This window comes from Agelaius phoeniceus, chromosome 12 (genome assembly GCF_051311805.1).
Source record: "Agelaius phoeniceus isolate bAgePho1 chromosome 12, bAgePho1.hap1, whole genome shotgun sequence".
Lineage (NCBI taxonomy): Eukaryota > Metazoa > Chordata > Aves > Passeriformes > Icteridae > Agelaius > Agelaius phoeniceus.
Window position 1 is genome coordinate 14,435,090 of NC_135276.1, and position 27,777 is coordinate 14,462,866.

At 41.2% G+C, this 27,777-nt stretch overlaps 1 protein-coding gene across 1 annotated transcript in view; it reads left to right on the forward strand.

Annotated features, from left to right (window-relative positions):
* Positions 1 to 27,777, forward strand: part of GLG1 (golgi glycoprotein 1) — an 81,406-nt gene that overhangs the window by 34,419 nt on the left and 19,210 nt on the right. The window contains exons 2-10 of the mRNA XM_054640559.2: positions 2,907 to 2,939; positions 5,652 to 5,738; positions 9,209 to 9,424; positions 16,051 to 16,254; positions 16,878 to 16,949; positions 19,129 to 19,312; positions 21,085 to 21,299; positions 26,697 to 26,818; positions 27,460 to 27,561. Coding sequence (XP_054496534.1) covers positions 2,907 to 2,939; positions 5,652 to 5,738; positions 9,209 to 9,424; positions 16,051 to 16,254; positions 16,878 to 16,949; positions 19,129 to 19,312; positions 21,085 to 21,299; positions 26,697 to 26,818; positions 27,460 to 27,561 — 1,235 coding nt within the window. The remainder of the gene's footprint in view (positions 1 to 2,906; positions 2,940 to 5,651; positions 5,739 to 9,208; positions 9,425 to 16,050; positions 16,255 to 16,877; positions 16,950 to 19,128; positions 19,313 to 21,084; positions 21,300 to 26,696; positions 26,819 to 27,459; positions 27,562 to 27,777) is intronic.

The window sequence follows — 27,777 nt, forward strand, 5'->3', positions numbered from 1 at the left end:
ATGATGATGGTCCATTTCTGCTGCTAAAGCACCAACACCTCATGGCCCTTTGGGCCTGGGTAGTGGTGGTGGGCTGCTCACCTTGCTGGATAGTTCTGACTAGTTTTATACTGCTGCCAAAGCAGAGAGATTGAGAGAGGGATGGATGACTGTCATGGTTTTCTTCAGTGAGTTGAGATCTGGTGGACGGGAAAAGGCACTTGTAAACACAACAGTGCCTTTGAATTTTTCTGTGGAGTTCATAACACTAAGGCAATGTGATTTGTGGCTGTTGTTTGTGGTTATATGGAAGAAAATGCTTTTTCTGTTCAGGTTTTCTTATATGTGTTACTTGTTCCAATCTCTGCTTTCCCAGGGAGGTAGGAAGTGGTGTTTGTACTCTGGAATGTGAGTGTTAGTGCGTGAAGGAGTTTGGAGAACTTCTTACAGAACTGTAAAGGGAGGCAATATATTCCCACTGAAGCTGCTAAACAGCAAAGGCTTCTGTGAGCCCAGAGGCACGCACATTTTCTGTAAAGGCTGGTTTTAATCCTTCAGTTTGGAGATGTATGAGGAGTCCTTCTCTCTTGCTAATTGGTGGAATGTCCTTGCCATCAGCTTTCTCTCCTAAAATGCCGTGACTAGCATGTGGTGCTGGTTTAGGCTGCTCTCTTCCTTCCCCTTGCCCTGGGGGTCTTCTGAGCATCCGTGTTCCACAAGCTCACCATGTGGGACTGACACAATGCAGCTTTTCTTGCTCTTCAACTGCCCTTAGTGGTAATCTGAAACTTACTTTTTTTTTATGACTCTTAACTGCATATAGTTCTGAAACTGCTCACTTGGAAGGTTTCTTGGGTGGATGTAGTGCACAGAGGGCCACAGGCAGAAGGTGTGTGGCTTGCACTGGGGATATTTTTCTTCCCCTTCTTCCAACTCAGCCCTTCAGCTATCAGACAGAAACTGAAAGGATTGTTTTTCTCGTGTTGCTTTGCTGAAATAGGGAGAAGCAGGTCAGCATTGCATGGACCCACCTCAAGTTCCATTACTCTTCTCAGAAGAATAAGGCTAGATTTTGTTTCACAGAGCTGAGTTTTGCTACCGAGCACAGTAAAGTCTGGTATTTCAATGTAACATTTTATTGTTGTGTATTTCAAGAAAAGCTTGTTTAAGTTTCTCAAGTCAGTGAGAACAGCTATGTTATATTTTTGGGCTCATCTTTCCAAAAAAAACCCCTGAGCTTTAATCTTTGGTGGATCTGAAGCAAAGGTTACCAGGTTGGAGGGTGCAAAAATAATTGAAGTGACCCTGAAGAGTTTTGTGGGAGTGCTCTCTGACCCTTACAAATTCTCCTGCCTGCAAATGTGTTGGGAAGTCCTGTCCTCTATAGCAGAATTCCAGTGCTAGCCTAGATATTTTTATAGAGAAACTATCCTTGACTGAGAGACTGAGACAGCAGTTTCAGTGGGGGGCACTCTGCCTCCCAGCTTTTAGTAGTCTAAAACCTTCATCTGGTGCTGAAGGATGTGGGATGAGTGCAGAAAATTAAGGAAAGTACACTTTGTAAGTCACAATAGTGTTGGTCTTAGAGGCCACTGTAAAATAAAGCAATTTGGGTGGCATCTTAGTTTTCATTTGAAAGAATCAGTTTTGCAGTCTGAGGATAACTAGCAGACATCTGCTAGTCTTTTAAAAAAAGTTGATATCCAAATTTTCAAATTTATAATTACTTTGGGAGATACAGTTTTAGATGTCAGTCTGGCCAAACTGCAATTAATTGCTATAATCCTTCAGGTACCATTTTTATGTTCAAAGTGGAGAGGTGATTTCTGCCACTTACTGCTATGAAAAATAAAAGTGCTTTAGTTAATAATGGCTGTAATCAAGAGCTTGAAAACGTTTTCCAGGCTTGCTTTTTTCCTCAAACTTGTGTTCATGTTCCCCAAAGCACCAATGGTACAAGTGTTGGTGTAGCAGATTGTGCAGCAGCAAATGTTGAACTGGAAAAGCTTTGCTTGCTTCAAAACTGCTGAAATGCTGGTTCTCTGATGTCAGATCCCTGAGGTCTAACATTGTTGTGTCAATGATGTGTTTAAGCTTAGAGTGGTTTTGTGTCTTGTGGCTCTTAAAGCGTGTCTGGCATCTCAAGTATCAGGAGAAGCAGAGACTTTGTGAGTCAGGGTTGACTTTCCTGTGGGTGTGACAGCCAGGTGATTTTGTCCTGCCTTTGTGCTGTTCTGCTGTGGAGAGGAGATAGGAGTTTGTATGATTAACTTTTTTTCAAGGAACTCTTCATTGTGAGAGCTGAAAGGAGAATGAGGTGGTTTGCACTCAGAGTTCTTTCCAAAGGAACTCCCCAGGAGAATATAGTGAATATTTTGAAATGATGTATGAATATTGGATGTCACCAGTTCTCACAGTTGAAAATATAAATCTTGGGGCTGCTTTGAACCAGCCCTTTTGTGTACAACTGAAAGAAAAGATGTTACTTCTCAAATGGGGAATGTGAGCATTTCAGTCTGGGGGAGGGGAGTGAGTCCTGCCATTCTCCTTCACTTGTATGCACCAAACGAATTTTTCTTTAAAATCCTGCTCATACTTTGTTTTCCCTCAGGTGCTTTTTTTGCCTTCTTAGTTTGGGCAATTGTGGCAGATGCCAGTGCATTCATTATGTTTTTGCAGTGTCTACATAAATGTTGCTACTCTTGTGCTTTTGTTCTGTTGATACACCATAGTGTCTAAGGTACCTGTTCGTTTTTTGGTAATTAGATATCATCACTCTTGTGATTCAGATTCTCAAATTTCCTGTCAATTGTGTCAAGTTGTTTATTATGGAGTTGACAGTATTTTAGTTTCAAAAGTTTAGACTCTTCTCTGTTAAATGCATCACATTGCTAGTAAACTGACACTCCTTTTCTTTCTCCTTTCAGCCAGATAATGAAATCTCTTCAGACTGCAATCATGTAAGTATTGCTTTGTTTATTCACTCTCTAGCTATGGCATTTGCACCTCCTATCCCTTGTGAACCTGAGGTATTTTGCATAGTTTGGTACTTTGCAAAGGCTATTAATCACAACACATTTGGGTTTCTGTCCTGGCCTTTGGAGGAAGAACACAAGGTGACTTCTTTAACCCAGTATAACCACATTGGTCTTAATGGAGACTTCAGAGTGGAACACTTTCAAGAACATTACAAACTGTACTTCTGTATCAGGGGAGGATAGCAGACGTCTTTCCTGTTTTATAAATGGGGGGTGGTTCCCGTGAGTTACTGGGAGCAGTGTGATGTGTTCCTTTTGGCAAAGATGTGAGCAGTACTGAATTTAAACTCTTAATTCAGTTAATTTCAGCTGTTGACACCTTCTGTATTACTTTCACAGCTGCTAAATTCTTAGACTCGTTTGGAAAATGATGTGGGGGTGTGATATTTAGAGGCAGTTTGAGACACTTGGCTGATTTTAGAACAGATTTCCTCTCAGCACTGTGTTTAACAGTGAACAAACTATTAGCCAGTTTTTGGGCTGTCAAGCTGACTCTTCAAATCCCAAGACTCTCAAAAAAAACCAGATAAAATTCAGTGCTGAGGTTGGTATTAGGTTTCTTCTGGTTTTTCTCATTTCTATTCTGTCAGCATACACCATATCAAGATCCTTAATTGCTTGGTTAGCCCTGAACACAGACAGACAAGTGCATGCCTCAGTGACAGTCTTGATTTTGGATGCTTGAGAAGCTGTATTTTGTTTTATTATTGGAAGATATATTCCAGAGATGAAGCCCAGTCATGCTGTACAACCAGTAATTTCCAACTGTGTTTATAAATTAACCTTTAGCACTGCCTGACTTCATTGGCAGCTGTAATTCTCTGTTGTGCAGGATTGGATCAGATGAAGGGCACAACATGTTTCTGTTTAAGTCTTTTTGAAAAAGAGAAAACTCCAGTAATTAAAATGTATCTGCCTGACATTTAAATGTGCCAGCAAAAATTACCTGAATGAAGAAGAAATGGAGAATTTTAGAAGTCAAAGTTGGATATTTCTTCTGCTGGATTAAGTGATGGCATCTCTGCTTCAAATGTTGGGTGGATGTGGATTATGGAAGCCATTCACAACAGGAACTGTGGGCTAAGTCTCATTTTCCCAGGCAGAAATTGAAGGGAGGTGATAAAAAACTAGACCAGAGAGAGATTGTCTCTTGTCCAAATGTTTTCTTTGCCTCTCTCTGCAGTACAATTGTTGATCATCCCCTGGAAAGTTCTATCTAGTGCTAAAATCAGGAGTTTTAAGCTGAAAGTTTAACCTTCTGTTCGTGGGAAGGTTCATTTGGAGAGCATCACATTTTGAGACTCTCCAAAGTGTGAGATTGCAAATGCAGAGATGTATTTTCATCTTGTGTCCTCATTCTTGTACTTCCATTTTTGTCTGGGAGAGACCTACAAGGTCCTTGCTCTTTGCAAGGACAGGTTCCCCATTCATTCTCTTTTACCTACTAAACCTCATGTTTACAATTTACTCCATCTGTAACACCCTAGTTTACCATCACCTCCTTTTTTAGCTTTTCACAGCTCCAAAACCATTAGAGGTGTGGAAGGTGGTGCAGTTATGCTGATTCTGATTTTGGTTCTCTCTCTATGCTTCCACCCTCCTGGAGTGGGTGTGAAACTTGTGTAGAGCATGTGATTGTTCTCCCAGTGTTTTGTGTACAATTGAAACTAAAAAGTAAAAGTTTGATCAAATTTTATCTTTTTGATATTAATTTATCACCAAGGCAGAGTTTTTAAAATTAATTTTTACAACTTCTTAATCTTTAAGTTAATGAAAAATGTTTAAATGCAACTTAAGTTCCTGGAAAAACAGATGAGCTAATAGAGCAATCAGGCAACACTTCAGCTATTAATTTGTTGAGGTTTCACGACCCTACCCTGTATTTTTACTTGATGGTGCCTCAGGAGGACATCTGGGATGTGTGTATGTATGTACAGGGTGTGACTTGCCCAAGACTGATTCTTGCACAATGATCCTGTGCATTGAGGCTCCTTCATGAGCTCATTGCTGGCTCCTGGAAGAGCAGTTGTCCTTTCAGAGGTGTTTTTGCAGTCTAAGTTCTAATGTATCGTTTTGCTTAGCAAGAGTGGACCTCCTGTAGATTTGAAATATATCTGCATCCAAAAAGTTGTCACAGCCCTCACAGAAGAATCAAGCTGCTTTGTCTCCTGCCTTTTTTGCTAGGTTTTTTTATAAGGTTTTCAGCATGACATCTGCTCATATTGAGGATTTAATTTGTTCAGTTCACTTGCATCAGGCAGACACACCATGGCACACAAAAGTGTGGTGGGCTAAAGGTGTTGCTAAGTATGCAGCAGGTAGCAAGTTAAACCTTTCATTGTTTTATCCTCTCAGTTGTGAAATATTCTTCATTTGTTATCTTTGCTTTTAATGAGTCAGCTTATGACCTTGCAGAGATTTCTGACAGCCTGAATTTGTTCAATATGAACAAATTATTGCAGAAATGAAGGGACAAAAGTGTTGTCAAGGAGACTTATTATTGATCATTTCACTGTAGAGGGATGATGATAGAGATTGGGTATAAATGATGTTTCATTGTTTTCTGAAGTAAAATATTTATATTTCTCCACGGAAACCTCTTCAACTCCCTTTCTACAAATGCTTTCTCTATAGCTCTTGTGGAACTACAAGCTGAACCTGACTACAGATCCAAAGTTTGAATCCGTGGCCAGAGAAGTCTGCAAGTCCACTATTGCTGAGGTAAGTCAGGAGGAAGGCATGGCTGCTCTTGTGGCACTGAGGCTTTTCTCTTTTTTCGTGAATTAATAGTTAATTTGCTAATTAATAGCAAATTAATGTGTGAATAATGATTTGGGAAAGCTCTAGTATCATATACCAAATTTGTACCTGTAATTAATTCAATCTCCTTGCTGAAGAAGCCAGGTACCTTAGTGGTACCAGGCAAAGGGATGGGAGAAAGAAATGCTGAACTAGCAAGCCACCAGCTCCTATCAGATCTTTTGTCAGAAATTGGTTGTGAATTGGATTTGTCCCCTCTGTATCATGTGTGTGACATTTTATAAGTGTGGTGTTGGAGCAGGGCTTCTGCTAAATTTAACATGAGGCTGGTTGTGGACTGTGTCTTGCTAGCAGAAGGGGTAAGCACACAGACATCAAATGATAATCAACTTGAGGGTTTTCTTAAAGTTTTAAAGGATAGTTACTCCAAGGAGACCATGTTAGGAACTTCTTTTTAGGTTGTGCTAGGAGTCTGTGCTCTGTGTCTCATACATCCACTCTCCTTGGTACAGCTTCAAAGATGATTTGATCAATCATTTCTTTCCTTGTGCTTATGCTTGAGCTCTTGAGGCTGTGAGCTTATGCAGGAGCCAGCTGAGCTGAGGTCTCTTCCCCTGTTTGTGATGGTTTTCAGCTAGACTTCAGGGAAGCAGTGGAAGCAAGGCTCTCTGCAGCTGTACAGGCTTCAGCTGACTTAATTCAGTCACTGAGCAATGCTCTCAAAAACATGGTCTGTATATCCACCAATACAATGTGACCTAGCCATAAACTTGCCTTTTAAAAAAACACTTAGTCTGCTCTAGTGTAAGTTGTTTAGTGTAAGGAGAGATCAAAAAAAAACTTTTTAGAGGAAGGCTAGAAGATCAAACAGTGGAGGACAGCTTGCATCAAAGAATTGTGTTGTAGTTGGAGTTTGGTACCTCCCAAAAGCAAACACTGCCAAATCTGTTGAATCCCACTTTTTTTTGATCATAGAAAGGATCATGTTTTTCTGTTTTTTGTCATATGGTGCTACAGAATTTTTACAACCAAGGCATTCTTGAAAATGCTCTTTTAATAGTCTGTTTAATTAGCATTTTTATACAGTGGCAGTCTGGCATTGCTGTAAACGATGCCCTGTAAATCTGGGATATTACTTTTAAAAGCAGTGGGAAGAGTATACATAATTTCAGAATTTTGCCATTTGGTGAGTGTTTTTTAGTTAAAAAAAAGGTTACATAAGGAACAATAATCTCATGTTTGATTTTCTGGTGTTTAATACTGAGGCAGGTACATAAACCATTCCTGATATTTTTAAAGGTACTTCTAAAAAACTCTTTTAAACAGATAAATAGTAGGCATATACTCCTCCCATACAATATTAACCTGTTAATATTTTCCTTAAATTGCCACTAACAGGTATAGGTGACTTTTTTAGGTGAATCAGCTCTGTTTAAAGTATTGCTTTGCACTAAGAACAAAATACAACTAGAAGAGCAATTCCTAGAAAAAGTCATTTGGGGAATGGTGACTGACCCAACTGAATATGGGTATGTTCTGAAAATTGCATCTTTAATTTTATCAGCTAAATAGAGTTTAAAATTCCAATTTATTTTCTTCTCAGCTGTTGTGGCTTTTATAAATTCTGGCAAGAGCTTTAACCTAGAATTATGGTTGGCTACCAGATAACAGTGATTGCTTCAGAAGTGGCCTGGCAATAGCATGTTCACTTGGTCCCTTCTGCAGTTCAGTGGCTCAGGCCATGGAGCTCTGGGGCTGTTTCCAAAGCCAGGCTCTTCCAAAAACAGCATGTTGCTGTTGTGGGCTGGTTGGCTCGTGGTACTTGAGCTGAAGTAGGGCCAAACCAGAGATGCAGCTTTCTCAGAGAGCACTTGCTCGACTCTGTCCTGTTCACCCTGCAAGGATCCTATGTGTTTTCACTTTAAAATGTATTTTACACCTTATCTGTAACAATTACATTGACTTTAGTAACTGTTTTTCTAGGAGCTATTTAGATTAAATGTAAACTGTTTCACCAGCCCACATCTGCCTTCAAATAATGATGTTTAAAATGTTGAATGTTTTGTCACACAAAGTAATGGCCTCATAAGCTGAGGCAGAGATCTGTTTTATTCATCTAGTCTGACCTGTGTGAGTCTGTCACAGGGTGCCCTGAGTTATTCTTGTTTGAATTAGAATCTATCTTCCTAGAGACAGCTCTCCATTTTTCAAAATTTCCAATATAAATATTCCAACTTGGTATTTGAGAACTGATAAAATGGTTTCCTGCCTGTTCCCTTAGCACTGCCCTTGCTGGTTATCTGAAACTGCCAGAATTATTGATTGCCATAGATCTTCCTTGAGATTGATGAGCCCTTCAGTATTTTTACAGGGACAAATCTTTGATGCAATCAAGTCAGCCCATGTATCTATTCCTTGCAAACCTGTCAGCACTAAACTTTAGTGTCTGCCTGCCAGGGGTTCTTCCTGCACCATTATGACTGCAGTTTTCAGCACACTCCTGAGCAGTGGCCACCAGAACTGTGCAAGTATTTCAACATGGGCTTGCCAGGGTTAAAAAGTTGTGTAGTCTCAGTGCTCCTTGGAGCGAGGCATTGCACTGCTCCTATCGGTGATTTCTCCAGGGACCATCCCTAACTGATCAGTAACCATGTTTGCCCCTTCTTTTGGAAAGACACTGTCAAAGCTGCCTGCATCTTTTACTTCCAGAGGTGGTGGGTCTGGCCTGTCTGCTTCCCTGAGCAGTGCAGGCTGTGATTTATATTGGGGACCTGTCTCTTCTTGTATGCTGCTTTTCCAATCCCTGCATAGCTTTCAGCTTTGGTTAGCTGTGATTTTTACTTTTTTTAGACCACTGAGTAAAATGGTTTTAGTACCAACAATCAGTTCATGCAAGAGCCTCATAGAAAAGAATTTGATGAGAATTTTCCTTTATAGTATTTTTCATCTCCTAGCAAGTTATAAACAGCTCTATAAATAGTGTTGACTTTTGAATCAGTCTCCCTTCTGGCCAAAATCTTATATTGTACGAGGTCAGGGGGCTAATGGGGGTCTAAGTATGATTTAAAGATGTTGTAATGTTCTCAGTTTTCTAAATAAAGGTTTGTCAAACTAGCATTTTTCCTACAAGTCTACTTGATTGCAGGGGTTCAGTGTAATTATAAAAGACGATTATTGAGCAATAGAATTTATAATCCTCAAGGTCGCTGTGTTTGCTTTTTTTGGATGCTGGCACACATGAGATTTCTCATTTCTGAAATATTTTCAATTATTCTGACTTACTGGAAATCAAACTAAAGCCTAGAGGGTTTCTTTGCTAGCAGATTTTGAAGCTACAGATTCAAGTTTCTTTGAGGATTTTCTTATAAGGTTAAATAGGTTAAATTCATAAGCTGCAGCCACTGTAATTTTCCTTTTTTTTTTTTTAACAGATAAAGGAGTGTGCAGATGAACCAGTTGGTAAAGGGTTCTTGGTGTCATGTTTGGTGGATCACAGAGGCAACATCACTGAGTACCAGTGCCATCAGTACATCACTAAAATGACAGCCATTATCTTCAGTGATTACCGGTTGATCTGTGGCTTCATGGATGACTGCAAAGCTGACATTAATCTCCTGAAATGTGGCAGCATTCGACCTGGAGAAAAGGTACCTGGAGAACATGTAGATTGCCAATAGACTTGTAAAAGTCATTCACTTCAGGAAACTGATGCAGAGGCTCTGCAGTAGTATTACTGTCTGACTTGCAACTGAGAAAATTCATGGTGTATCTCATCTGTCTGAAAAGGGTGATGTCCTGATTGTTTGCAGTTCCTTTTTAATAAAGGTACATTTGTTCCTCTGTGAGGAACTGCTATGCAGAGACTTTAATTTATCTTTCCACAGCCCACCACAGGTGATCTGGCAGGTAGTTGTCTCTTTGATGAGGCCTTCCAGAGCTTGACTCTATATACACTGAATCCAAACAATAAATTTAAGCAGGTCTATTGCTTGGCTTATTCCACAGTCTGGTTGGGTCTGGCAGGAAGGTTATCAAGGTGATGATGCCTGTGCTATAACCCTTTCTGCTTTCTCAGGCTGTAGTTGATAGACTGGATCAACAGCTTTTATCTGTTTGCTTCTCCTTTCCTCTGCCCCTACAAAATCAGTGGAAGGGCACAGGGTGTGTGGTGTCACATTTTAGTAGTACACACTTATCAGTACTGTCCTGGTTTTACTAAATCAGTGTTCTTTTGCCTGTGAGACTTAAGCAGAAGTTGATGCAAAGAACAGTTTATAGTGACTGGATGTGGGATTATTTTCAAGGGACTGTCTTTCCCTGTTTACTTCAGCATAGCTAATGCAGCAAATGTGTAGTGCTGCAGGAATGAGTGACTTTTTCTATGATAAGTTTTTATGTTTAGGGATAATGTTAAAATTAGCCTACCAACTTTTTACAGTGCTTTCTAAATTACAGCTTTTATGCTTATAACAATTAGTCTCATAAATGAGCTATTAATGAAGGGGTTTGCAATAAGATACACATTTTTTGGTTAAACAAAGAAGCTTTCCTAGCTGTTTGAGATATTCACAGCTATTAGCAGCTAGCATATTAAATTTATTTTCTAGTGTACTCCAGAAAACTTAGCTGAGCCAGAGAAAGCACAAAAATAAGGACTCATTTCTGGAAACAAGAACAAAAGCAACCATAGGCAGCAGGAACTTTGGTGCACTGTAGGTTCAGACTGGTAACAACTGAGTAACTTGCTTTATCCATAAAGTAAAGGTTCCTTTCTGATACTGGGCTGAAAGACCTCATGAAATGAGAATGAGAAATTGCTTTTAGCAATCAGTATAGAACCAGAAGTGTAACATGAATCCTGCCTGTCAGGTCTGCATATTACCTGTGGCTACACCAAATTTAAAAAAATTAAATGCTTATGGCAGCACTGAAGGGATACAGCAGAGGGGATTTTGTAAGCATAAACCAAATCTCAAATGGTGGGAGTGAAGCCAGTGTGGGCAGGCCTGTGTGGGTATCTGTGCACAACCCCTGCATTGGTTGGTTCAGGCAGGTGAAGGGGAAGGATAGCCAGGGTGGCTGAGGTCACAAGGCACCAGAGAAAGGGAAATTTTGGGTCACCAAATTTCTGTAGGCTAGCAAAGGGATCACTAACCAAACTTCTATGGGTTTTACTACGGCTCATGCATATTCCTCTCTTTCTTGGTTCCCAACCCAGAATATTGTGCCTTGGTTTGAAAAAGCATTGCAGCCTGTCATATATCTTTTGTTTTGCTGTCATCCTTGGCACTTGGAGCAATTGAAGTACTCTATACTGCTATGGAAACAGCTATAAATGGCTATGCAAGCATTTCTTTTGTTGGTGTTCTGTTCTATCCCTTTGCTGCTTCAGAGAAATCTAATTTGCTTCCATCAGATGCTGGTTAAGGTTTTATTTCCATGCTGTAGCTTCTGAGAGTTACCTGTAGAGAAACAGTCATTACCCTTTTGTATGACTGAAGGTAACTATGAATTTAATAAATAGGACCTGGACACTTGAGGAGGAGGATGGGGGAAGAGATTCTCTCTCTTTTTTTGTGGAAATAAGCACAGCTAGACCATGAACTCCATCTACATGAGACAGCTAGGGGATTGCAGTATGATAGCTTCATCAGAGTAACTGGGATAAACTGGCATTTTTAACTGTGAAAGACACTTAGGTTGATAATCTGCAATTACCTTGCCCCTTGAAGCTTCTCTGCTAGCTAACCTTGTTCCTTTTCTATACCTCCTTTTTTTGTTTAAACTTGCTTGATACTTCCTAATTGAATTCTGTTCTTACTGAGTTTGTTGCTTCTGATGTGGTGGTTTCTGTGTTTTTTTTCTCACACATTTCTACTTGGGTTTCTGCTCTGTAAGAGCAATAAAGTTCAGTTTAGAAGGCTTGATCTGACCCTACACTTCATTTTGCTGTATGTAACAGAAAGGCTGTAGATGTGTCATTTGAAGGCATTAAGTTTTCTAACATGCCTGTGTTTGGGGGGAGTATGTCTTCAGCATCTCCCAACTATGGAGAAACATTTAATAGTAGTTTCAGTCACCTCTCCATGTGGCTGATACGTTTCATAATGAATTTGGTCTCCTGGTATTTTAAAGTTGTTTTATCTTCATGCAATAGGGATCTAATTTGAAATTGAAATGGGTAATTGCAGTGGAGCTTTTCTCCTTCAGCTGCTGATTGAAATGAGCTACTTTCCCTGGGAAAGGACCAGGATTGTATCAAACTCTAGTGGGTAGTGTGTAGTTGCCAGGGTGCTATTCAGCCATGATGTCCAAGCTGTAGCTGATTATTTGCCATAATGAAAGCTACGTAAGTGTCATTTGCACATCTCTTGTAGTACTTTATCACATAACAATATTTTTCCTAAAGGAAGACACCTTAGGAGACCATTGTTTTCTTGTTTTTGTTTTGTTTTTTCACCTCTAAGAGCTTTGAGTGCAGTTACTCTCTTTCCTTAGTTTCACAAAAGTACTGGACACAAAGGGAGCTGAATCTAAATGGGAAGAGATAACATTCAGCTCAGTCTTTGTTTACGCAGTGTAGCAGTGAACTATCATCTGAAATACTGGGAATTAGCTAATCCAAGAGACATCCCAGCATCCCTGGTGTGTGGGTTAGCCAGGTGGAATGCTGAACTGGAGCTCCCAGTACATCTCTTGGGTGATTTTCCATAGCCTGGCTGCTCTGGCTCCAGTGGGTTGGCACAACTGTCCAGTGCAGGGTGCTGTGCTGATGTGACAGGTTATATTTTACTCTCTTGCCTGCTGCTTCTTTTTACTCTTCATTCTCTTTTGGTCACTTTTCTAGCTTCTGTCTGCAAGGCTGCAGCTGGAACAGATGTGTACTTGAGGCATGTCAGATTTCAGACAGGATAAAATCTTTTCTGAGAAACTTCTGAAAAATGACAAAAAATCCCCAGTAGTTGCAAAGCCTAAACTATACTGGGGGGGAAAGTGAAATCTCTAATGGAAAATGAATAGTAAACCAAATGTTTTTAAAATTCTGTTATGGCCTAAAGCTGGATGCCTGGGGTTTGAATTTTAGTCATAGGAATTAAAATCTCCCAGTATTGTGCTGAAGGGGATTTGCTTGGGCACATACATTTAGAACTAAATTTCATTCCTCTGTGGCTCAGAGTGCTGTGGGTCAGTACTGAGAAGCTGCTTATATCTTTGTGGATCTAGGTATATCCTTTCATAAAGCTATGAAGAGTTTCAGGGCTCTCCAGACTAGATAATTATCTAGTATGTTTTACAGATATTTGCAACTTTCAGTTAAAATCCTACATTTAAAACTTGATAGTGGTGGTGAAACTGTGTGCCAGGAACCACATGTGGTTTTTAGATTTGATCTCTTATATTTCAGTGCTCAGAAAAATGAGGCCTAAATGAAATGCTCTTGTATTTCATTTTGCTCCAGAAAAATGAGGCCTAGACTTTGTCAACAGGCAGCAGTTTTGCAGGAGTCCTGACTTCTGGAGTCAACTTAGAGGTTTTCAACTCTGCAATGGAGGTTTTCTGAGAATGGGTCCTGGATAGAGGAAAATGGTTTTTAGGATTCATTCCTCAGCAGAGCTGCAGCAGGTGTTCCACCCTTGTACACACCAGGCAGCTGATGCTGGAGCAGGACTGGGAGAGCTCATGCTGTGGGATGATCACCCTTGACTTTGGTGCCTCTGATGCTGAGCTGACCACCCAGGACTGCTGGCACATGGAATGCAGGTGGGAACAGGCATCTCTGGGTGGTGATGCAGGTACCACCAGTGTGTGTCAAAGTTGTGCTGCCATCCTTGGCACGAGCCTTGATTGCCAGCTGCTTTAGGGTGGTTGAGTGCAGCTGTACACACATTTGTTTTCCCTTTCAGTCTGCAATAAGGATTGTACAATATTAAATACAGTAGGTGTTACCCTATAATTAAAGCTTGAAGTGGTATTTCTCTAAACCATGTTTGTAGAGTCCCATGCTCTGTTTGGCAGTAGTGTGGGTGTCTTCCTGCACTTTTGAGGAAATGAAGAGTCAGGCTCTCCTTAAAATTGCTTAACTAGTCACCACTAGCACTCTAGGGACCTGATCTGCCTGAGAATGAACCCCAGATTAGGCCAGTAAATCTTCCAAACAGTGTCATGTGGGCACAGGAACCTTAAGGGCACCACAAGGAGGTGTGTAAATGCTTGATGGCTGGAGGAAAGGGCATGTTTCAGGGGCCACATGGGTTGGTTTGTATGTGTTTCTGTTGAGTCTGACATGTTTTAAAATTGCTCTGACACAGGGCAGTAGAGTAGCCAGCACTTCGGATGATCTGCCCAAATGTGAAATCTCTATTAGCAAAGGAATGCAATAGATGAGCCATTTCATGTTGTGTCCCCAAAGTGTAACAGTAAACATCCAGCATATGGAAACCTGCTTTCCAGATTTCCTATTAAAGATAGGTTTACTTACATATATAATATGATTCTGACCAGGAGTCTAAACCCACTGCAGTAAACCAGGAAACTTCTGATTTTCCTAGCAGGAAAAGCTTGCCTTCTGCCCTTCTTGCTAGCTTGCAAGGGAAAGCTGCAGGTGAGTGAAAGTAACCTTGGTCTGCCTTGCCTCCCAGCTGCAACTTCATTTAGGCAGGAGCAAAAATGTGCCACAGGAGCTTAAAATGGTTGTTTTCTATCATTCACACTTGACATCATCTCAGCTGTAGTTACTTCCTGTGACTGACCGTGACAGTTTGCAGAACAGTGTTTGTGTTTGATGTGGTTATGGATAAATGGCAATTTTAAGTGATGTGGCAAACTTACTTCTGAGTACTATTCCTCAGAATCCAGATTTGAGGATCAGTCCTAAAGGGACTGTTGATATATAATTACATTTCTTCAAAGATACTTACTCAGCATATGGAATTGGCCAGTTCTCACTCAAAGAAAGGAACAAACCAAAATAAGGAGTTTTGGGGGGTGTAGGTTGGTTTTCTGCTTTCTTTTTTTTCTTGTAGGGGAAAGCTGCTTTTAGCTTTTGTAAACTGATGATACTTCTGGGTTGTGTTTACAAGTTAACAAATAATCAACCAGTTCTGCTTGTGCTCCAAGTGTAGCAGACCTAAGACAGGAATCAAAGGCTGCCTGTGTAAGCAGACACGTCAGAACAAAAAGACTGGGGAGAGTTGTGTGGCTTTGTGTATCATGGGCATGTTTTCTGGAGACTGCTCTCTTACTCATGCTCCTGCAGCAGCAGTGGATGATCTGCTTGACAGAGCAAGCTGAAGGGATGGCTCCTAAATGGTGACTGCAAATGCCAGGCTGGGTGATTCAGCTGAATGTGAGCATGCATGCCTTGTTGCATATTCAGACAGTGTAAGTTTAGTGGCAATATCCTCTCACAGCAGAGCAGCATTAAATAAGGTGGCCTTCACATGAAAAACTTGCAGAAGCCTTGAGAAATTTGTACCTGCAGAGTCCTTTAGAGGAACCAGACCTTCTACAGGGGTATGGAGGGGGCAGGGTTCTCTTTCTAAACACATAATGAGGATATAGAAAACAAAGTGGAGCTTTGCTGAGCTTTGCCCTGCCTCTTCCAGGCTTTTGAACAAAGCACAGGCTCTCTGTGTTTATTGGCAGTTACTGCTCATAGTCCAATATTGTCTCCAGGCCCTGCAGGACAGTGGATGTGGTGCACTGGGCCAGAACTACTTTGTCAGAGACCTCTGTCTACTCTTGAATGCTTTGCAGTTTTTTATTCTCCTAGTGGAGGAATTGAGAAGCCTCGATTGGTCAAAGCTCCTTTGTGGCCTTTTTTACATCACAAATTTTCACCACCCAAACTGAAGGCTTGGCATGGCAAAACTATGATTTTTCTCTCCCCAAGCATTTTCTTAATGTGATGCTGATCCTTGCTGTTGCCATGGTGCCAAGAAAGCTGTGTCAGATTAAAGATAATTTGGCTGTTTTGGTAAACTGCTCTGAGCAGTGTGACTAAGTAGTGATAATCTCATTAAGTCACATTAAAACAAGCCCAGAGCATTGGAGGGGGGGATTTCATGGTGACCATCAGTGGGATAGTGTTGTATAAAGTGTGGTTAGTACAGGTCTTAATTGTTGCCTCCTCTGAATTTAAATGAGGTTTAGGCTGAATGTTGGGAAGTCTATATGTAGACAGTTTGTTGCTTAATTAATGTGCTACTTAGCCAGAATCACAGCTCGCTTGATTATGTAATAGCTTGGTTACAGGTCTCTTGTTCTCTCATAGGATGCTCACTCACAAGGAGAGGTGGTGGCATGCTTGGAAAAAGGCCTGGTAAAAGAGGCAGAGGAGACTGACCCTCGAATCCAGGTTTCTGACCAGTGTAAGAAAGCAATTCTTCGTGTGGCTGAGCTCTCTTCTGATGACTTCCACCTGGACCGGCACCTCTACTTTGCATGCCGAGATGACAGAGAGCGATTCTGTGAAAATGTGAGTGCTTTCCTCTTCCTCTCTCTCTACAGGAATCCATTTAAAAAACCCAAAACCTCTCTGGACAAAGCAGTGAAGGGAACTGTAGACTGGAGCCTGAGTGATATTGTGTAATACTAAAAATAGACACCCTGTAACTGTCATTTTGCAGTAATTCCAGCATTAATTCATTCACTCTACAAACACACGTTATTCCCAACGGGTTAGTGAACTGGATTGGCATAAATGGTTTAAGGGGCATGAGAACTGGTGTGACAGGGAGTGGGGGAGGAAAGGCAGAAGTGAGTGACCACTCCTTTCTACAGCTGTGAGCTGTTGCACAAAGCCTGGCCTGGCTGTACTTGCAGCACTTCTTATGCCTAGCATGAGCTGCGTTGTTCAGTCTCAGCTAACTTGTATTAGCTGAGAATTGTTACACTGAAAGGGTGATGAACATGACCAGATTATTTTTATGCAATAAAATTTAAAGGATTTTTATTGCATAGAAACTATTGCTGTCATTTGAAATATTAACTCGAATATATTACTAGTTTAAAAAAAATCTCCTCAGGTGTAGTTTAGCCTGCTTGTCCAATATTACAAGTATTATCTTTAAGGGTAACTGTTACTGTTCTGTTTCACAGACTCAGGCTGGGGAAGGCCGAGTATACAAGTGCCTCTTTAATCACAAGTTTGAAGAATCAATGAGTGAAAAGGTAAGTATCCTGGTGAGACAAATCCTTATTGTGGAAATCATCAGATCACTCCTCAGTCCAGGCTGCATTATTCTTTTCCAGTGTTAAGGAAAATGTCATCTTCCTAGCCAGATAATCAGCTAGTTTAACAAATGCTTTTACTTTGATATTTTTGTGTTTCAAGTTTCAGTCTTTCAAGTAAAGGATTTAAATAAATCAAAGCTTTTGGGTGGGTAATTTGGAGAGGCAAGACATGGAGCTCAAGTGGTAGCATTGTGATTGACTGTTTAAAGTAGCAGTCACAGCATGCTGGGGTAAGCCTTGGATAAATGGTGTTCTAATTGTACAGATTAAAAACAAAAGGAAGCTGAGTTTCTTTCACTTGTGTTTTTGAGGCTGTTTTCAAGCATCACATTCTGTGTGGGAAGGATGCACGGTTCAGTGACTGAACAGAAGTTTTCCTTCTGGTTTTCTTGAAGATGTGGTTTTCAACAACAGCAAAAAAAAGTTGTTCTAGAAAGCTAGTTCTGAAAAGGTTGTATTGGTGTAGGTGCTTTGTTAAGGCAGCAATGCCTTCAGTAATTTTGGAAGCAGCATCATAGTGTCTGGGATTATATGGAATTGTAATCTGTAGGGAAGGATGTGAAGATGAGTATCTGTAAAGATCTCCTCAAAGAAGGTTTGCTGAAGGAGCCTGACTCAGAGTGCTGAAGGGATCAGACTAATTTCTTTTTTGTTAATTGCATTAGCTGTCTGACAGCTTGGTTCCAATTAACAAATTCAAATCTGAACAAGTGATCTCTGAGGGCTTTAAACAAAGCTTCATTTTGTAGCAGTGTGTTACTGAAATGAACTGCTGCTGTTGCTTAAGCTCTGTTTAGTTATACAGGGACACTGGTAGTTTGTGAAGGGTGTTTTCCATGATCAGCTGACTGAGGTATGAATGTAAGATGCAGAGAGGTTACACTGAGCTGCAGCAGATGACTTCATAGAGAGGGAGGGAGGGGTGGATGCTCTGAGGACGCAGTTTGCAGAGCAGAAGGAGCACTAAATGTAGTTCTCACTCTTGTAGCTGCCAAGGTTGGACCATCTGCAAAGTCACTGGTTTTGTAGAAGCTGTTACCCAGCAAAGAGTCCCTCCTTGCCAGCTGCTGCACACACATGTAGCCAGCAATAGCTGCTGGTGGGTGGCTTGCTTTGGTCATCCAAAACTGGCTCCTGGGCTGTATCCAGCCTTTCCCTGCTTCAGGTGATGAGCTATCTGCAAGCCTGTATCTCCCTGTATCCAGAGCTGGAAATTTGTCCACTCCCAGGGTCTGGGACTGCATAGGAGGATGAAAGATGGAGTGGGAATATCTTGGAGTAGGGCTTTCCAGGTCCTCAAGTAGGTATGGGAAGAAGGGGGCAAAGTCAAAAACGTGATGTAAGAAAGTGGGGAACAGGTTCTAGGACTTTCCTGTTCCTTGCACCAAGATTGCTCCCTCTTTCCCCTACTCCACATATTCACTGTTTTCCTTCCTTTCAAGTGGGCTGGGAATGGACAAATTTGCTTGAGCTATTCTGAGTTATCTGCTGCCCTCAGATTTAATTTTCACATAATTTAAACCAAAAGCTATGAAATGTAGCAGTGTTTTTACAGGTCCTTTTTTGGTTGAAATTTAGAGGGTTGTTCTTGCAGCTGCTGGGTTCAGGTTTGGCCACAGTGCATCCTCATGAACCTCATCAGTTGTGGAAAATGGCTGGAAATTCCCACGGTTAGACTTTTATCTGCTATCATCTGCTCAGCGCGTCGCGGAATAAATCCAAGAAACGCGTTATTTTGTAAATGCAATTGGAAAAAGTTATTTCTTGAGGGCATGGGGTGAGCATGTACCACAGCTGGGATAAATGTCAGCAACTGCTCCTAGTTACCACGAATGAGTCACGCTCTTCACAAAAAGCTGGATGAATGTGCAGTTCTGAGAACTGCTCTGCAGAGATCTGCTCCCTTTGAAACCCCTGATCTGTTGACCTCGGTGTGCATTGTTAACTGTGTGGTTTCTATGAGACAAATGAAATTTAGCTGCAGTCCAGCTGAAATTCATGAATTTAAAAATGTCGGTTGTTTTCTGAGATGCAACTTGAAAACTTGCCAGCAGCAGGTTCAGCTCTCTATCCCCAGCACAGAAGCTCATTCACCACCCCAATGTGTCTCCTGCAGTGCCGTGATGCGCTGACCACCCGCCAGAAGCTCATTGCCCAGGACTACAAGGTCAGTTACTCGCTGGCCAAGTCCTGTAAGAGCGACCTGAAGAAATACCGCTGCAACGTGGAGAACCTGCCCCGCTCGCGGGAGGCCCGGCTCTCCTACCTGCTCATGTGCTTGGAGTCTGCTGTGCACAGAGGTAAGTGCAGTTCAAGACTTGCTGGGACCTTGATTTTAAATTCAGGGACCTTCAGCTTTGATGTGTATTTACAGTCCCCTTCTCCTCTTTCCAAACTTTGTTTCCAAGGCAAATTTCCTCATCACGGTGCTTTCATCACTGTTGTTTTGATGATCAGAATAGCTGAGTAACCCCCTCTGCCACTGACTCCTTTTGTGCAGACAAGAAGTTTAAAATGCAAAACAGCAAATCCCACTTGGACTGCTGATGTGTAGTTGCAAATCCTTCTATTCACTGTGAATTCAAGCAGCTCTTTTCCTCCATTGTGTAGTAAGCATTAAATATGCTACAAGGTTAAAACACAGAATAGAGAACCTGTTTATCCTCACTCAGGGAAAACCAGGGATACTAAGTCCCCTGCCTGTTGTAAATAATGTCTTTTCTTGCAGTTCACTAGCTTGAGTAAATGCCTTAATTTCTCTGACTCTGGTTTTTCCCTATATAGAAAAAAGGTAAGTGTGAGAATATTATTTTTGATCATTTAAGTTAACGTAAGCTGGAGGTGTCCTAACATCAGCTGCTGTCTCCAAAGGCATTAGAAGGCTCAGTGCAGCTGGACTGTGCTAAAGGTTCCCTGTGAAATTGCCGTAATATGAAACAATGTGTTACATCCTCTAGATCTGCACTGTTTGTTCCTCTAGAACTGCTTGTTTTCCCTCCTGGCATTCTGCTGGGTGGTTTCAGAGTGAGCAGCAGGGCTGCATGCTGCAGTGCCTCTGGCATGGGATGAAAAGGCTGCCATAATTCCATAAGCACTCTGCATTTGTGAGTTTGGATAACTCATTGCTTCTGACTGATGTGGAAATGATGTGCCCTGTTTGTAGAAAAGTTGTGGTTTGGGGTGTTTGGTTTTTGTTTGTTTTGGTTTTTTTTTTTCCCCACTTCTCCCTGCAGTAGGGCAGGTGGTTTCCTGAATTGCATGCAGAAAACTGCTGTTCAGCCATTCAATTTCATGGTGGAACAGGTTCTGCTGTGTCTCATGCATGAGGCATAGCCCAGGAGGAACACTAATTATTCCACACAGCACCATGTACATGTGTTACAGCACCTGGCAGCCCCTGTTGGGGTGTCCTCTGTTCCATGAGATGTTGTGCACATATAAATAGGTTGTGATGGGCACTGCAGGAAAGCTCATAGCAGATCTAAGCATTTACTACAGCAATATTCCTGTGCAGCTGCAGTGGTTTGTTGGACACTCCATATACACTCTTTTTTAAGTCTGAGTTTTGTCTTCCTGAGCATTTATGCACTATTGCCCTAGAGAACCTTTTCATTGGAGAAAATGTTTAACCTGCTGTCCAAACAAATTCCTCTCCCAGTTACATACCAAGCTGGTGAGCCTACCAAAGGTGACTTCTGTGAAAAAAGGAACCCTTGAGCATGTGGGGAAAAGCTGACTTGTGCTACAAAACTGCAGATCCATGAGTGCTTTCAGCTGTTCTTCATAAGCCACTCGTGTAATGTTAAATCCAAAATCAGATTCTCCTAATCTTTCAGGCATTCATTTTTTAAAAACCTGTGTTAAATCCATGGACTGGCTCTATTTTACAGGATTGTTTAAAAGACAGGAGCTACCACAACCACTGGTTTATTCCCCAGCACGAATGCTCCAGCACCTTTCTCTTAGTCTGGTGTTGTTCAGAGCGTGGACATGTCCCTGCTGGTAGCACAGGTCTGCTGAGGAGGGCTCTGCTAAGCATTGCTACTAAATCACATCATCTTCTCTTGCTCAGGTCGACAGGTGAGCAGTGAGTGCCAGGGTGAGATGCTGGATTACCGGCGCATGCTGATGGAAGATTTCTCCCTGAGCCCCGAAATCATCCTGAGCTGCCGCGGGGAGATCGAGCACCACTGCTCGGGGCTGCACCGCAAGGGCCGCACCCTGCACTGCCTCATGAAGGTCGTCCGTGGTGAGAAGGGCAACGTGGGCCTCAACTGTCAGCAGGCAGTAAGGAGCTTCTTAGCACTTCACTCTGTTTGCTCAGTTGGTAAAAGCACTGATTTCTGTCAAGGTTTTGCCTTGTGATGGAGGTTCTGCTGAAGTCAGCCTGGCTCTGCTGGGTGCCACTGAGTGCTGGAAGCAGTTGTGTAATTGCCCTGCTGTGAGCTTGGTGTGTAGCAAGGGTAAGGGTGGTGGTTTTCCCCTCAAAAAATACATTTTGGATTGTTGTGCCCTAGGCTTTTTATTGGATCTTCTGTAGTTCTTCTCCACCAGCTTTGAAGTAATGGAATTCTCTCCTGGGTGCAAGGTGTAGGGAAACTTGCCTTTTATAGTTCTAAAACATTCCTTGTCCTTCCCGTTTCTCCCTCTCCTTCCCTTTCCCCCCTGTGCCCTGTCCTTGGAAATGCACAAAACCTTTCAAAGCACCTTCCCTCTCAGTTTTACTTTTGCTATTTCATTCAGCTTTAATGATGGAAATGGAACTTTGGGGACAGGGAGGTACAGCAGACTGCTGTGTGTTGATGTACTTGCAGCCACTGAAGGAAATGCCATTTTCCTCCAAACTACCTTTGTAAAATAGCATATTTCCTTTTGCCTTTTTTTAACTCCATTTTGGTCCAAACACATCCTGCTTATCATTTCTTTAAATTGAAAACAATTTAATTTTTGTTCAAACTGAATAGTGCTTTTTTAATATGAAATTACATTTTTGTACTTAATGCTTGGTTTTGGTTTTAATGATCCATGAGCCCAAAAAAGTGACATCAATGATAAAAATGGCAAGGGAGTGTTAGTGCTAATGTTGGAATTTGGGGAGATGTGTGCTCTTGACTTCTTTTAATAAACAGAGCCACTATTCTGTACATTTTTGTTTTAAATGTAGCTTAAAACTTAAGCCTCAAATGATGCTAGATGGTGTGTATTATCAAAGATAAATTGATAGCTGTTAAATTTTTGTAAGTCACAGGGTGCTTTTGTGATGAAGCTTATTTCTGCATAAATACCAGGTGTACTGGTGCAGCAGCTGTACAGTTTGAGTCATTCCTGCAGGGATCTGTAGTGCATGACTTAAGCTTTGCAGCCTTTGTGTGAAAAACTGAATATTTGTTTCTGTTTAAATAGGAAATTGAAACTGCTGCTTCAGAATTTCATTATTTGGAAATATTCATAAGATCAGTTAATATTGGGAATAACTTCTAGATCATGACATGCAAGTCATTAATCAAAACAGGATCACCCCAAAGTGATATGGGATTTCAAACTTTCAGAGAAAAATATCTTTAGAAGTTTAGGGCAAGTTTGGAGGTTTTTTAGTTCTCTTTTACTTAAGCTGCTGTTTTATTTTTTTACAGTAAGTTGATGCAATGATAAATAGGATTGTCCATGAGTCCCCTTCAAGTTAAATGTGTTTGTTCTCTGGGCAAAGGACAGGAGAAAGCAAATTAAATGTTGATTTTATACCTTCGTTTAGCTTGTCTGGATTTTTATGGGAAGGAGGAAATAGATGATTGCAAGGACAGGATAAACATTCCAATGTTATGAGTTTCTGAAGACTGACACAGTACTACTATATAGCTGCCTACAACTTTTGAAATACTAAATAATTTATTGTTCTTAATTTTTGTATTTGAATGGTAAGGGTTGCTCGGCTGTCAATGGCTTTGTTGTGTTTTGACTTAATGTGTTAGAATGAGCTTTTTGCTTTTACTTTTAAAGGTAGATAAATTATCTTTGCAAGGAAGAGAATATTGTGTGAAACTCTAACAGATACTGTGCAATTTGGGCTGGAGGCTTCAACTGCTTGTCACATGAGTTGGCCCATATGGCAATCCCTGAAGAAGGGAAGTTAGAGATCCACCCTTCAGAGTCAGCTGGGGCCATTTCAGTTCTTTTTGGGTAACTAGAGAGCACCTTTGGTGTGTGGTTTGCTGTGGCTTTTGACGGTGGAGCAGTTGTCTGTGGTGCCCCTACATTTTCACTTGCAGAGAAGAAAACAACATAGATGCTCTGGGGTGCTCCCAGCAGAGCTTGCTGCAGTGCTTTGGGTCCATCTCCAGATGTTGTCTTTTCTATAGAGTCAAAAACTCACATCCTTGTGCTTTTAGTAGTATCATTAGCTAATGCTAATACAGCACCTTGATTTCTTGGCTAACTCAAAGCAACAGGTGTTATAATGAAATTCTTCCTTGTAGAAGCTCTATGACCAGACACACCTGCCTAGAAAGTTTGCCAGAGGCAATTGGAAGGAGAAACTTCTATTTTGGATCTGGTTTTACTTCCTGTCCTGTCCGTTGTGAAGGTTTGCTCTGATTCTGCTTGTCCTATGAAAGGAAGACATTAGCCCATCTGCCAGAAACAATACAAAGAATCCTAAAACAACAAAACACAACCAAAGAACCTCCATTTCATTTTCCTGCAGGAGCATTGGCTAATACCTTTTCCTGCAGGTGCCTTATGAGTGATTATTTGTATTTAAAATTTTGAACAAAATGCACTGTTAGACATTCTCAAACCCCAGTATTTTAATTTGAGAAGTTCCATTTCTTGTGAGACACCTCAGCCAGAGTGATCTTGCATGTGGGAGTCTGTGCTCACACCTAACTGCTGTTGTGCAGGAAGCACATCTAGACCCAAATGTCAGAGCTGTGTGGGGGTTTAGTCTCAGTTTGAGTAGTGAGCTTGCCAAAATGCCAAAGCTCTGTGAATGGTAGAGGAGCAATGGCTTTCTGTAAGTTTTCAAGTTTCTAAGTTAGAAAGAGGACCCTGGGTGTGTGCTGAGCCTCATAAAGGATCCTGCCCACAGGGAGGGTGTGTGTGCTGTGGTGTAAGTCATCAGATAGGAGATAGTGTCACTTAATTGTGAGCATCAGCCCTTCAAAGGTCTGCAGCTGTACAGGCAGGGTCTAGCATCTCTGGTGTTGCTTGATGGAAGCAATATTTTATATTAGAGCTGTTGATAAATTGTTTTTCAAATATGTGGCTTCTATGTTGCCCTGGTCTTACCTTTGGGGTTTTTTCGGTTCAGACCTTTGAGTGTATAAAACTCCAATCCCTGCTTAAAGGGCATATATTTCTTGCTTCCAACTTCTAAGCTGTTAAATTGGTAATTCATTGTAAATTTAGTTCCATGCCCAGGATAAAAGTTCAGAGCATTGTAAAGTTTATCCAGCTACTTTTCAGCTCTGAGGGTTTGTTGTGTGAGGGAGGAAAAATCCTATACAACCTTCACTTCTATCCCTGGTGCCAAATTATTCCTTCTTCCCCGCAGTCAGGGCAGCTGGCTTGGTGCTGCACATCGTACGTATGGTTGAGAATTAAGGTCGGGAATTCTGCAGTAGTGCCCAAAACAGGGTGGAGGGATAAGGAGGTGCTTCAGTTCTTCTGAGCTGTTGTACCTGGTGTGCTTTGGCCTCTTCCACTTGATAGCAACAAAAATACCAATTAAGTGAAAGCTGAGAAAGAATCCTGCCTGCATAATGCTCTGGGCAGTTTGTTTTATCTCTGTGCGTAAGAAAGTGTTGGGTTTGAGATTCTATTCACTCATCTTTCTGCTATGTAAGTCACCTTACTTGAAGTAATCCCAGAAGTTTACACACACAGAGTATTCCCCATCCATGCAGGCTATGTGAGTTTCCGCACCAGCAAAACCATAATATTCTTCTTCCTCTTGCAGTGACTCTTATAAAGTTTGTAAAGAACACATCCACTTAAGGTTTGACCTTCAGGTTGTGTTTGACCTCTGTTGAGATGTATAAAATGCTTTATTATTATTATTATTATTATTATTATTATTATTATTATTATTATATGAAAATATCCCAATAATTTTTGATAAATAGTGCTCTTCTCAGCTGCCTGCATCCCATAGAAGCTGAGGCTGGGCATAGTTAAGAGCAAGTTGCAGGAAGTCCTGTGTTCCTCCCAGGCAATCTGTGGTCTCTCCTCATGACTGCAAGTTTCCTATTGGATAAATAGAGCTAGCTTGTATTTTCTCCAGTTCTCTGAGGCTTCTTCCTTGCCTGTGTTTTGTGATGTTAGGGCTTTGCCCCTGAGAGTTTCCTGGGGGGTGTTTAGGTGCAGACTTTGAAAGGTGGGGGATAAAATTGTAACTGTGCTTTTGATTTAGTTGGGCTAAGGGCCAGTGACAAAAATCATTAACTGAGTGTCAAGATGTTAAGAGCATATAGACCATTTGATGTTGGTGTGCAGTTGCCTTCTCAGCAACCTCTCTTTTTCCCCCTCCCCTTCAAATTTGTCAGCTGAAAATGTTTGCCTGCCAAATGATGATACCAATCTGCCTTCCATCAGTCTTTGGAAACCCACAGCTTGATGGAAAATGAAGTAGGGCATGGGGATCCTTGGCTGAGTTAAGGTCCAGAAGCTACCCTTGTCCCAAAACTGAGATTTACCCAAATTCTCTTCCCCTGGCCCAGCAGACACTTCCCAATTTAATGTTCAGATGGTATGGACTATGTCCACATTTGATTTTGTAACATAGTGCTAAACATGCTAAGTGATGTTTCCTTATTAATAAGAGAATTGTTTTTCTGCAGCTTTTGTCAGAATACTTGTTTCACAAGAAGAAAAAACTTGATAGAACTGTTCATACTGTATTTACCTATGACAGCTGAAAGTATTTAGAAATCATATAGGGAATGCTGAGATATCAGCTTTGGGTTGGCACACCTCATCTCTAAATCTTTGGAATATTTTTGTTTTCATCTTTCACTTACACTATGACTTCTCCTGAGTAGTTAAAACATGATGTCCTGGATTTATTTTATACTTTAGACACACACACACTAAAAAAATGTGTACTACAGCCCCTGACTTCCAAAACCTTGAGCAGGCATCCCTCAGGAAATGTTACTTCATGGAACATCAGAACAGGACATTTTATCCTGTATTTCAATAAAACTTTTTGTCCTCTCCAGGCAATTAAAAAACTGGTTTATACTTTGTAGATAGGCACACTATCTTAAGACATTGATTCAGGTTTCAGTTGTAAATAGTATTCATGAAAATACAAAAGAATTGTGCATTTGGTATTTTCAGCCTTACAGAATGAGGCTACTGTCAAAGCTTAAGACAGATCAAAAATACAGTAGGCAAATCAAATTTTATCTCTTCTGTTCTGTAAATTGGTATGTAAGCAGTCCAAGTTCATGGCTGACCTTCAGTGTGTAACTGGTCTCATACAATGTTCCTGGGCTACTTCATAATGATAATTAGGGTCCAGCAGTGCTGGGGTTGGCAGCCCAAGCTCTTAAAATAAAACACTGCAGAGCAGAGTTCATACATCATGGTGTTGTTACTGGCACAGAATTACCACACTGAGAGATTGTAAGTAGTCTCATTTATGTCTTTAACATTTGTTTTCCTGTCCACAATTCCTTTCTTCAGCTTCAAACCCTGATTCAGGAGACGGACCCCGGTGCCGATTATCGCATCGACCGCGCGCTGAACGAGGCCTGCGAGTCGGTGATACAGACAGCCTGCAAGCACATACGCTCTGGAGACCCCATGTAGGTGCCTCTCAGTCAGAACTGGGGCTTTTTTTCCTGTTGGGCGTCCATGAGGGTTGTGTGGCTGACCAGTAGAGACACTAAAACCTATCCAGACTAGTTACTCCAGACCAGTCATACAGAGCTGCACTGGGATGTCTCCATTCTTGCTGTACAAGCAGGCCAGTGTTTTTATGGGACTGGTTTGGCACTGGTGAAGGATGTAGCTTTCACAGGCACTTAGACTTAAGTTTGTAACATTTGATGTGCTAATTTCTCTAACCATGTAAGTCTCAAGCAGTATCACAAAGTGAGAAACCTGAAAGGCCAGATAAGCAAACCCATACTGCAGAGATGGGTGTCTCCTTTGTCTTCAGGTCTGATAATGTATTCTCCCCTGGGCCAGATTTTCGATGGAATACTCCTTATGATTTTGTTGTATATCAGACTTGCTGAGATAACTAAAACAATGGAACATAACAAACACAAATCTGATATACACTTGTTTTAGATGTAATCTTTTTGAAGGAAGAGAAAGATCTTCACTGAGTTTCAACGTCTTATCTCTGGGTCATTGGACGACTGATTTGGGAACACCAGCTGTTATAGGGAAGCTCAGCATGATTTTAACAGTCTGTGGCCTGACTTTTTCTTGTTTGCAGGATTCTGTCTTGCCTGATGGAGCACTTGTATACTGAGAAAATGGTAGAAGACTGTGAGCATAGGCTCCTGGAGCTCCAGTATTTTATATCTCGTGACTGGAAGTGAGTACTGTGAAACAGGATTTATCTTCACTTGATGTTTGTATTAAGTGTTTGTATGCATTAGCAAGTCCTTGTAAAACAGTAGAGCTTGTGGTTGTTCAGAAGAGGACTTTCAAGTATGCCAGGTCAGTAGGGTGTTAATGCTTGTGTAGAACACTAAAAGCAAAAGCTGCTTAGAAAAGGTGTGATGCCACTTAAATCAGGTACTTTTTTAGA